We start from the raw sequence: 12,661 nt of genomic DNA on the forward strand, positions 1-12,661 counted from the left end.
AGCTAGAAGAGTCTGGTAAGTTCAGAAAAGTACATCACAGTACTGTAATGCAGCCTTTAAAACCAGTAAAGGACAACACTTATGTCATATCACGATATTACGATATCCAAAATCTAAGACGATATCTAGTCTCATATCACGATATCGATATAATATCGATATATTGCCCAGCCCTAATGTTTATGTGCTGCTTTTCAACTATTATCTAAGTACTAAAGGCACATGTGTGTACTACATATCACAATATTACTCTCATATATCACTAAAGGTCAGGTGTAAGTGAAGCTGTTTCTTTCTTTGCATTCTTGTTCAGTCACCCACCAAGGTCTTAAGTCCTAATCTGCAATCATGAATCCAGTAATTCCATTTCTGTCTAGAGCCATCCAAAGTTAACCCTCATGTGTTTGACCCCTTTCTCCTACAACATGTGTTGTTCAGCCTGAACGCCCTGTCATGTGCATCCAACATTATACTTAGTACACTGTTTATCAGGTCCTGCCAAACCAACAAGTCCAACAGTTTGTTTCTTAGACACAGTGTCCTGTTGGAGCTCAGAGCTCTGCATAAATTACACTGCTTGTCTGTTGTCTGTCTGCCTCTCTCTCCCTCCCTTGTCTACTCTCTCTATCATTTCTTCAAGTTCTGAATAAATTACTCCTCTCTCTTTTTCTCTGCTCTTCCATTCATGTCAGTACAATAGCCTGTTCCATGTGTACTGGGAGCTTCGAGAGAGACTAATGTAGTCAGGATTAAGTGCTTTCACGCATGTTGTGTTCACATTACACACTTCTCATAACTCCATGTTCATGACTGTTTCATACAAGATGAAAAAAACATATTTTTGGGACATAAATAATGTGTGACCATCAGCTTCAGTTTCTATGGGAGGATGGTGATTAAATGTCTCCATTAGGGGTAGATAACTGATGTGAAGATATAATTTAGTCATTAAATTAGATCATTAGAATTGTCTAAAATGTATTTCTGTTTATTTGATGAACTGGTGCATTTTCTGACCATATTTATGTACATCATGTATGCCAATCTGTTAATATTGACTTAATGAAGTTAAGAGGATAGCTGGTATATTTAAATGTTCTGGATAAATGTGTTTGACCAAACCTCATTTTTGTTTTATGCTCTTCTATCTGTGTCTGTTATATGGTGGTACTGTTGCATAGTATCTACATACAGTAGTTGTGGATCTGATGATTTGAATATCTTGTAGAGTAATACTTCCGTCTACTTAAACAGCTGCAATTATTGCAATGTAAATCTTCCCTCTCTCTTCATCAGTACGGTCCCTCTTCTAGGAAGCAGACATTTTAAATAGATTGTAAATGCTGATTAGCCTAAGAGACAGACATTCATTATTATTATAAAAGTAGCCTTTGAGGGCTTCATACAAACACAACACAGAGATAAAGAGACTGAGCTAGATGGCATGCAGCATGTGTTTTTATGTATGAAAATGCAGGAGAGAATGTGTATGCATGTATGTGTGTGAGTGTATGCAAGTGTGGGTTCCAGCGCCGATTTGCGAGTGCCGAGCCAACAATGACTTGCCTCTGATCTGGGGCTTTTGTTGGGGAGCTCCTAAAACTGTTGGCGAGTGGAAAATAAGGGGTAAAGTCCTGTGTTGGGTACTACGCATAGACAAAAAGCTGTATCATTCTGTTAGAGTTGTTGGGACCACAGAAACACTATGTCCACTCGCGGTTGTAAAAAGATGTTACAGAGTGATGCTTCTTTTACTTCACAAACAATCTTGCAGCAAGCACACAAACCCGTCAACAACTAAGTTTAATTTCGGCCCGTCATCAAGTTACTTACATAATTAAAGTTAATTACAGCTGATATGACCTGCCACAAGAAACATTTGTCATTTTAACCAGTGACGGTTAGCGCCGGCTGTAAATGAGAAGCTGCTCTTTGTTAATTAGAAAGTGAGAGGAGAGACAATGGATTTGTTCCTGTCAGAGCTTAGCAAATTTTGGTGTTAGAACAGAGCCAATCACCAGTGCACCCATAATCGATTTTTCACATTCACACACTAATTTTAACTCTCATATGCAGTGAGCTGCTAGCCTGGTCCTACCAGACTCTCGTACATTTCATTTGTACAGAGAGTCTGGCCTCTCTCCATTGACAAGTGTTAACTTCCTTGAAGACATGTGCTCTGTTGAAGTTTAAAACTATTGGATCTGCATAGAGCCACTCTGGATCTGCCATAACCAATCGCTAACGTTTGGTCGTGACGTCGGCTTAGCATCGCTAGTGTTCGCCTTAGCCAACTCTTTCACCACTAACGGAGCGAGCTGGAAAATCAAATCCTTCTCAGCCACTCCCTCTGTTCGCTGATTGGACCGGTAAAGATTTGACCGGAGAAAACCAAGAATATACCGCAAACCCAGACGAGTACTGAAGGGAAATGAAAAATTGAGCAGAAGTACGTAGGAGGGCGGAGCCAGGCTAGTGAGCTGCATCCCTTGCCTTTTCTTTTTCATTAAGACAAATCAAATCTTGTCAGAACTGCCTTCTTAGCCTCTTCAAAGTAATCAAATGATGATGAGCACATGCCATTTAGAGCAGTGTGAACACACACACACAAGTAGCAGCTTTAAAATAAAAAAAAAAAGAAAGTCCTGTTCTGCCACTTAGATGATACTGGCTGAACCTGCCATCTGGTGCATTTAAACAATGGCCTTTTTCTTTTAATAAAAAAGACACTGTTGGTGTAATTGCTACAGTTGTGTGCCCATTTAAGCTCAGTTTTTATGTGTGAGTTTTAGTGTTATAAAATTAGGGGTTATCGGATTTGTGATTTTTTTTGCACACTGATCCATATGCTCATTTGGGACATTGACTTCCAGTTTCTGATGCTTGCTTTTCGTGGTTGTAAATACAACTTTCGGTCCTAATTCCATTTCCCCCCATTGTAGCAATCCACAGTCAGAAGGGAAACGAAAGGGAAGTGAAGGGACAATCAACGAGAGAGAGAGAAAGAGAGAGAGAGAGGGAGGGAGAGAGAGAGAAAGAGAGAGAGAAACGCAAGCTGCAAACAGCTCGTTATAAGTGCCTCCCCCTGCTGATTTTGACAGAGAATCATTCATTAATTACAAAAATATTTAGCGCTCTGCTAGTGTATTGTTTTTATATGATAGCTATTGTTTTTATCTAATTGATAAATGTATTCGAAAATAGGCTATATATCATGATTTATTGTAAAATCAGACATTCAACAACCCCATATAGCACGAATGGAATGATCTTTGTTTATAACCACATTTTATCGTCACTGTGACGATTCGACTGTGAGACTTGCAGTCTACTCAGATTGAATCCTCAAATAGTTGACTATTCAAGCTCACCCCTATATAAAAATCATCCTAAAGACAGTGTTGCCTGGATTGTAATGTGTTTTAAGTGTGTCAGTGTGTGTGCATTTACCCAAGGCAGACGGTGTGTGTCAGCCATGTGTGTGTCCCTCCTCCAGTGCTGTGAGGGTGGGTTCATCTTGCTGAGAGGGTGAGGGGGCTGTGGCACACGAAACTGTGGGAAGAATAACAAAGACAAACAAAAGTTCAAATGGACGCAGAAGCCGGGAAAAGGTCAGAGGTGAAATGAAAAGGTCATTAAGAGGAGCAAGGACAAAGCGAGAGAGAGAGAGAGAGAGAGAGAGAGAGAGAGCGACAGAGAGAGAGAGAGAGAGAGCGACAGAGAGAGAGAGAGAGAGAGAGAGGGCGAGAGAGAGAGAGAGAGATTCTACACAAGCCCTTGCTCACACAGACGCATACAAACAGTCTCCAACACACAGGTCAAAATGATATTTTATCTTTATAGTTAAGTAAAATTGCTTTTACTTTTACAGCAACTAACAGCTGCAAGTGAATTGAATTGACAGAAAGAAAGAGAGAGAAATAAAATGAGAGTCAGAGAGCTATTTAGAGAACAAAAGAGATAAGAGAGAGAGAGAGAGAGAGAGAGAGAGAGAGAGAGAGAGAGAGAGAGAGAGAGAGAGAGAGAGAGAGAGAGAGAGAAAGAGGCTGTAAATAAATTGCTTCCCTCCACAGCTAATCCCTGATAAGAAAAGGTTACATTGAGTACTGTACAGCCGCAATGAAAGAAGAAAGACAAACACATACAAACATCATAAGCACACAACAACACTGGCAATAACAGGCTAATTAGTTTAAATAGTTCATGTTTTATTTTAGTGTATATTTTTCTTTAGGAAGAAGTGTGGTGATCACCATGTTCTTTTTTAACACCACCATCCATTTGTTAATGTCTATACAGTCACACCTGGAAGCCTCCCAGTACAACCACTGAGCAACTCTATAAAGCTGGGCAGACACTTTATTGATTAAAGGAATAGTTCAATATTTGGGAAATATGCTTATTCGCTTTCATGCCGAGAATTAGATGCCAAGATCAATACTACTCTCATATCTGTCCATTAAATATGAATCTGGAACCAGTAGCTGGTTAGCTTAGCATAAAGACTGGAAACAGGGTTCTGTTCAGGCAACCAGCGGAGGCTCAAGAAATAGTCCAGCCTATCACTCCCCATTTAGTCTATATCCTCGACGTTCCACTTCTGGGATCGCTCCGATGCCGCAGGAAATTCCGCCGGATGCATGTATTTTTTTTCCTTCCGCTTTCTTTGTGTTGGAATTTTAAACTCCCATGGATTTCTGAGGACTATGGTTACCTGCTCCTCAGATCTCTGCAGGGTAAATCCAGACAGCTAGCTAGACTATCTGTCCAATCTGAGTTTTCTGTTGCACGACTAAAACAACTTTTGAACGTACAAATGTTCCACCAAAACAAGTTCCTTCCAGAGGCTATTTTGCAGCGGCTCTGTGTAGAGCTTTGTGATTGGTTTAAAGAAATGCCAATAAACTACAGCACGTTTTTCTCCCATCCCGGAATGCTATGTGGACTAGCCAGACCCTCCTCTGCAGTGCTGTGGAGGATGGTCTGGCAATGCGAGACTACTCCCCATTAAATCACAATTTATTGTTTTTTTGTACGGATTAAACAGTTAATAACATGTTAACTAGAGGCTTTAGAGGTGCTGGTAGGTGCTGATTTTGTAACCTTTCCAGACATTCATGGTTCCCAGAGGATGAATCCTAATGAGCCCCTGACTTTTCCTCTGGCATCACCATGAGGTTTTGAATAAAATGGTTTGACAACTATTGGAATGGACTGCCATTAAATTTAGTTTAGACATTTATGTTCCCCTCAGACTGAATTGTATAATCACTTTAGCGATCTGTTCCTCAACACCATCATCAGGTCAAAATTTTATTTTGTCTGATAGTTTGGTTTGTGACTAAATACCTGCAAAACTAATGGCATTCCCATCAGCCTCAGCTGTACTTTGTTTAATGCTAATTAGCTAATGTTAGCATGCAAAAACGCTAACCTAGGACAAAGAAAATGGTAAACATTATAGGCATGTTAGCATTGACATTTTGAGCAACTTAGCATGCTGGTGTTAGCATTTGGCTCAAAGCACCATTGTGTTTAAATACAGCTTCACAGAGCCACTAGCACAGCTGTACACTATTAGTCTTGTTTCTTTTAAAGACTGGGGGGGGGGGGAGACTACAAAACACGACAGTAAGCAGGATCGGTCCGTGTACAGTAAAAGGCAATGAGTTTGTGTTACCTTATTTGACAGAAAATTCGATAAACAGAAATGTTGATAACACTGAGATAAGCGCTCCTATTCAAGTTTATGTTCTGCTTTTCAACGGTTGTTTGGTAAATTGCTATTAAACACAGTCGAAGAGGATTTGAATTGCTATTTTTGATCTCAATTCTTATCATTTTGGCGGTGGTGATTTTCCTTTGGGCCTGGCTAAAACCCTGATATATTGTTTCATCGAGCCTCTTCCTTTTAAAGTAATGTCGCCTCTCGTTCTCCCTGTTTCAGGGTAAGATCAGTAATATCACACTGCTGCTCCATTAACAATTTAAAATATGACGAGAGTGAGGGTCAGACTGGACTAATATTGGTCACATTCATCACACCAACCTCTTGACTTTATGAAAGCAATGGTACTTCAATAATAAAACCATAAATTCTTATTCCACACACCACTCCCCATCATCTTATGGCACAACACTATGAATAAAACATCAAATCATAGATTCCTATACCACACAATATTCTCTACATTGTGCTCTATGAATAATGTATCTCTAGTGCTGTTTCTTATTAATATTGCCTTTGCTTGGCAGTGAGGTAATTCTGTGCTAACAAACACACATCTTACTCTCTAGAGGCTTCTCTAGGTCTCTGGAAACTACATTGTAAATGCAGTTACACCCACAGCCATATAAAACAGTGTCTGCTGCATAGTGCTGTTCCGAGACTGTTGCTTAGTAATCTAAAAACAGCTGATCTTTAATACGTTGGTCATCGCACTGAGGTGACGTAACGCGACAGCTGTACATACACCATCAACTACCCTTACACGTTGACTTTACTTTATGCAATGAACGCAATGTTCTCTAGTGGAAATTCCTATCCATGTATCCATTCTCTACACTTCTTGTTCTGTTTACAGAGTTTTCCCTACCATTATAAGGCTTAGGCACAGCACCCAGCCAGTTTTGGGCACCACCTAAGCCGAATAAATGTGAGCATCAGAACTAAATAACAATGACTTTTCGCAAATCTAATGATTGTAGTTGGTCCCCAGTGGGCTTCTTTACAAAGTTTTGTCTTTAAGTTTTTTGTGTGTTATTTATGTATTATCTGCTCTAGCGTTTCCAATGTTTTAGACACAGATATGGTAATAATAATAGTCTGAAATGATGTGAAATTGCATTTTTTTCTTTTATTGAAAACCGTAAAGTTTTATTGAGGGAGGACCCCTAAACCCCCTGCCAAATACGTGCACCTACTGTAAGTCTCTTCCACAAACCTGGGGAAAACAACGGTTTAGCGTCTCAGCGGGATTACTCTGCATTTATTTGGCCTCTGGCCATAATGTTTTTTTTTTTTTATTAGAGATGAATATTGGAATCCTACAATTAACGTTTTAATTGTTAACCATAGGCCATGCTGAACAAAAGTCTACCCAATTTTCTTAGTTTGATTAATACCCATTGTGTTCAGTATAGCCACTTCTGTACTGTACATTTTCAGTGTTGAAATAAAGCAAATAAGGATGGTGAAGTCTGTAAGGAAGCCCAGCTCACTGTTTAAGTTATTGGGGTTTGGGACCTAAGCAGTGAAAGATAAGTGAATTTCTTTCTTTCTTCTTAGTTTACATTGAAGAGACAGACTTAAAGTTGTAGTGGGTCTTAGTCATTCAGTGTCTGAATGGATCAGGGAGCAGATACTCACTATTTAAGTGCAATTTTCATGTAACTTTAGCTCCTGAGGACAGAGGAGACAGATCATAGATGTATTCAGAAAATCAGGCAGTAAGTGGTTATTTCCACAGACTGCTTACTGACATAGGTACACACCCAGAGGGGGAATAAAAATTACATGTGCGTCTTGGAGAGAGGCAGATGCATTTACACTTTTTCAACATCTGGCGGGAATGCGTCTCAGATTTCAATCTGTCTTGAACGCTTCTTAGATGCAGTTACTCTTAACTTTGTGTGAATGGGGTTAGAGAGTCACAGTGATTTCTGACTGACATACTGGCAAGTGTTCAGTGTACAGGATTAGTGCTCAGAGCTTTATACATGAATAAATAATATAAAAAAACAGCACATAGTAACTAGATAACATAGATTAAATTCAAATAATCCAATTTTCCGTATTTGAAATTTTTCGTCATTACTTTATCAAAAATAAACTATTTGTGCTACAATTAAGTGTAAATTAACAAAAACTAAAAGTGTACGTGACACAAGATACAATCAAAAACAATAATTATATTCAGCACTTAACTATTGCCATTTTTCAAGACGTTAAAGGCAAATAATAGTAAATTGCTTTAAAACCAAACTAATTCTATGCAAACATCCCAAATAAAGGAACTATTTTTGAGGCCAGAATTGCATTTAGTAAGTAACTCCTGCGGCAATCCACTCATACTGCTCAATAACCCTACACAGTACTGCAGGAGTTCTCTATTTGTGTAAGAAAAGAGAAAGCTTCAAGATAGAAAATCGTTGTAATGCTTTCTGTGCCTCAGGTTGAGTGCAGTAAGTGATATTGATTTGTGGAACAGGATGGGAGGAAAAGTTGGTTTGAGGCAACCGGAAATAACTGTGAAGACTGAAATAGCTAAAGGTGAGCTCAAAGATACAGTGTGGCATGATCAAATGATCACATAGAAAGCATCAACAAAAATGTTCTGTAAAATAATATCATTAATGCACTGCACTGTAAATTCATCTGAACATGGGCATAATGGTAACGTTATTTCTCCTCTTTGATGTTACTGATGTTTCAGAAGGGTTTGAATTAGGGATGCACCGATATGAAAATGTTGGCCGATACCGATAACCGATATTAACTTTGCTGTTACATATACTCGATATTTACTGATGTTGATATGATCTGTATAAAACAGTTTCTGCGATAATCATATTCTGTACATACTGCATACTGCAATTCACGTGTCTTCTTTTTTCACCATGAAAAACATCCAGTTTTTTTAGACACATTGCTTTGTCTTCAGCATGTGAATCCTGTGCTGCGTCACCAACGCCGCCGAAACAATTCAGCTAAACGGAAATAATCATCACGTCGGACCAGTTTTGCTCACCAGAACGATGCTGATGTATGAATGAATGACTGACATTGGCCGATACCAAATGATTGCCCATATATCGTGCATCCCTAGTTTGAATGGCATTCCCAACTGTCAAGTACAATATAGTCTCACATTGCCAGACCTTCCTCCACAGCGCTGCGGAGGAGGGTCTGGCTAGTCCACACAGCATTCCGGGATGGGAGAAAAACGTGCTCTGGTTTATTGGCATTTCTTTAAACCAATCACAATCATCTTGGGCAGCGCTAGGCGCCGCGCGGAGCCCTGGAGCCGCTGCAAAATAGCCTCTGGAAGGAACTTGTTTTGGTGGAACGTGTACGTTCAAACGTTGTTTTAGTCGTGCAACAGAAAACTCAGATTGGACAGATAGTCTAGCTAGCTGTCTGTATTTACCCTGCAGAGATCTGAGGAGGAAAGAGGGCCATACGGCGGAATTTCTAGACTAGACTAGCCTACAATAAGTACAATAAAACCTATGATCACAATAGAAAGTAGTTTATTAAAGCCTTAGAGATCACATCTAAGGTGTCTACTGACAGGTGATACAACATGGTTTTGTCTCACAGTTTTTTTCAGTGTCCTGCTATAAGTAATATCTAAATCCTTGCTGATACGGACTAATGAACTAATGTCTCATCCTGCAAGAACTAAACAGCAACACATTCATTCATAAATATCACATGTTTTGGTTTCTTTTTTCGCACATATCCCAACAACAGAACAGCTGAGAGACTTATACAGTACTTTATTTACGGTGCTATCTTGCGCTACATCGTTAATAAAGACCGAAACACACTTCATCGGCCGGGAAACCAAGTCCAGGCTTCCTGAACGATAGCTGTCAATCAAGGTAGACAAAGGAGGTTTGTGGGTGGGATCGCCTTGAAAGTGACCAATCATAGGAGGGCCAGTGCCTCCCTTGGATTCCGCCACCAAAATGTCAAAAGTCAGGTTCATTCGGGTGAGCAGAAATCAACTTCGAGAGCAGAATTTACCTGCGAGTGTGTATGCCCTCCAGCGTTCGCAAAGCAGACACTCGTGGGCGCATGGTGGTCGCGTGTGGCGTGCTGCTTAGTTTTATACGCGCAGGTGCAATTCTTTCCCTCTCCCTATGTTTTGTTTCACGCTCGCAGCTGCCTGTACAACTCTCAATTGTTGAACTGAAATGTTTCAACACCTTTACAAGTAATTAGTTCCATTTAGAAAATAGCTTAATGTAATTAGTCAGAGAAAGAGCTTCATAGGGCCCTCACTCTGTCTATGTCTCACACACACAAACAACACACACACACACACACACACACACACACACACACACACACACACACACACACACACACACACACACACACACAACACTAACCTGATTAGTTGAGGCATAGTCAAGGCCTGCTTCTGGCATACCCAGGAACATGGTGTCCCCATCCAGCTGTAGAGAACAAAAATGCAAGAGCAACAATGTCAACAAACTATAATCACACACAGCAAACAGAGAACAGCCAGCAAGGAGACGAGACAAAGTGAAGATGGAGGTAACAGATTACAGGGTAGCAGCCAGTATGAACGATTAGTCCACTATCTGTATGCCATCTCTTTTGAGATATTGAAAACCCTGTTTGTGACCTAAGTCAGGGCTGTTACATGTAAAGGTCTGGCCCTCATTTCCAGAAACAATGTCTGTTGTGAACAGACTTTTTGTCTCCATCACACATAGGCTGAATAAGGTTATTTTATGGTAACCGCCTGTAAACCAAACAATTAAAGATTAACAGAATCAATAGAATCTCAGACATCAGGATCCACATGTGCTTAGCAGCCAGGTGTAATGTCTTGCTTTTCCTCTAAAACCCTTCCCACTTCCCACTCCATAAACCAACCCCCCCTCCCCCCCAAACAGGATAATGGCATAACTGACTAGATTGAAGGATATTGTGCAGCAAAGGAAATTCCAGCTCAAAATCACAGAGAGAACCTCACAGTATACCTTGTCCACATGGGATGACATGCGAATAAATAAGTACTCACAAGTCTCAACTCATCAAGTGGTGATCAAAACGCTATCTAATATGAAATATATTAAACTATAGATTCAATTATACAATCATATGTGTATTAGTATACAAAATGTACACATCCTAAAAAATATACTTATATGCCTACATTTTTTTTTTTAAAGCAGGTTTGGAATATGTAGTTTGTTCACGCTGGAAAAGTTCCCCAATCAAGAATACTCAAATTGTCAGTATGTATATTAAATCCTAATTTTTGATTGTGCTGTTGTTGATACACTATTGTTAAATGACATTAACATTCCAAAATTACAGTGTGATTGACATCAGTTAGTGTACATGTTACATAATTTCCCGTTAACATCATTTTCTGTCCATTACAGTGAATTATCTTGCGGTCTTGTATACTATCAGCATAAACTGTATCCTATGACAATATACATTACATAGCAAAGTGAACTTTTATTTCCTCATTTCCGTTTCTCATCTCCCCTATACTTCCTCCTTTCTCCATTAGCTATTATTTGTCCTACACTACAGACAAACAGCAACAGTTGATAAAAGAAAAAGTTTGAATGTCCCTGTGCATGCCATAGGTACCCATAAGACAGCTTCTGATATCACCATATCACATGTTCACTTTGAGCAGCCTGTGTTGTCTCTTTCTGATATGATAGGAGGTAACTTTTTGTGCACTGTTACAATATATACTCTCAGGAAACACATTTTAGTTAATCATTCATTTTAATTTATTAAATTAAAGGTGCTCTAAGCGATGTCACACGTTTTTTAGGCTACAACATTTTTTGTCACATACAGCAAACATCTCCTCACTATCCGCTAGCTGCCTGTCCCCTGAACACACTGTAAAAAGAAAACGTGGTCTCTGTAGACAGCCCAGGCTCCACACACAGCAACAAAAACAAACTGGCCGGCCTGCACCATGAAACATAACAAACAGTCTTCCAGCGTTCAAGCCAATAACCGACAAGGATTTGGGGGTTGGGGTTGGGGGGGTTCACTTAAAGACAATAATGTATGGTAGATGTTTCCTACCACTGAATATACTGTTTTGAGTAATTTGTGAAATTTCAGTAGTCTTAGTCCACGTTTTAGCCCCTAGTATGAAGAAGAGATCATTTCAGTGTTTCTAACTTTTGCAGAAGCACATTGCTTTTGGCACAGTTCTCTTTCAAACACTAACTTTGCTATGTTGACCGAGGCTAATGCGAGATGTCTTTAGCTTTGTGATCAACATGTTTACTGTACGTGTACTATAAAAGGGAGCTCGTCATAATGACCCATCTCCAGTCAAAATTGTTGTCTCCTCTCCATTTCTCTCACTGTGTGAGTCAGGGAGAACCCCAGTGTGTGAAGACCTAACATTGAAACACACATCGCATTCAGGTTGGGCAATATTCAAGTTATGCTGAAAAGATTAGGCTACTGAATTATCTCAAATGAGCAATTTCAAGACATTACATTGGACTGATAACTGGTGCTGAGCATTTGGCATGATGTTTTGACATACAGAGACAACTGATTAACAAAATAATTAATCAAGAAATAATTGTTACTTATGGCCTAAAGTACAGTGATAAAATATGTGAATATGTACAAAAAACTAATGAGTCCTGTTACATCCAAATGCAGACACATATGTTTGGAGCTGCAACTAATAAGTGCTTTCATATTTGATTAGTTAGCCAATTAGTGTCTCAAATTATCTATGAATCATTTTGATATGTGAAATGTCAGAAAATAGTGAAAGATACTGTTATCCAACTGCCCATGATGGTGGTCCTACAAAACTGCTTGAACTAGTCAACCAACAGCCCAAAGCGACATTCAGTTTACTATCATGGCAAAAAAAGAGCATTACATCTTCATATTGAA

At 39.4% G+C, this 12,661-nt stretch overlaps 1 protein-coding gene across 1 annotated transcript in view; it reads right to left on the reverse strand.

The window, feature by feature from the left end:
• tox (thymocyte selection-associated high mobility group box) overlaps positions 1-12,661 on the reverse strand; it is a 51,034-nt gene that overhangs the window by 22,727 nt on the left and 15,646 nt on the right. The window contains exons 2-3 of the mRNA XM_031310368.2: positions 10,120-10,185; positions 3,451-3,552 (exon numbers count right to left, since the gene is read on the reverse strand). Coding sequence (XP_031166228.1) covers positions 3,451-3,552; positions 10,120-10,185 — 168 coding nt within the window. The remainder of the gene's footprint in view (positions 1-3,450; positions 3,553-10,119; positions 10,186-12,661) is intronic.

The sequence above is a fragment of the Sander lucioperca genome, chromosome 9, assembly GCF_008315115.2.
Source record: "Sander lucioperca isolate FBNREF2018 chromosome 9, SLUC_FBN_1.2, whole genome shotgun sequence".
NCBI lineage: Eukaryota > Metazoa > Chordata > Actinopteri > Perciformes > Percidae > Sander > Sander lucioperca.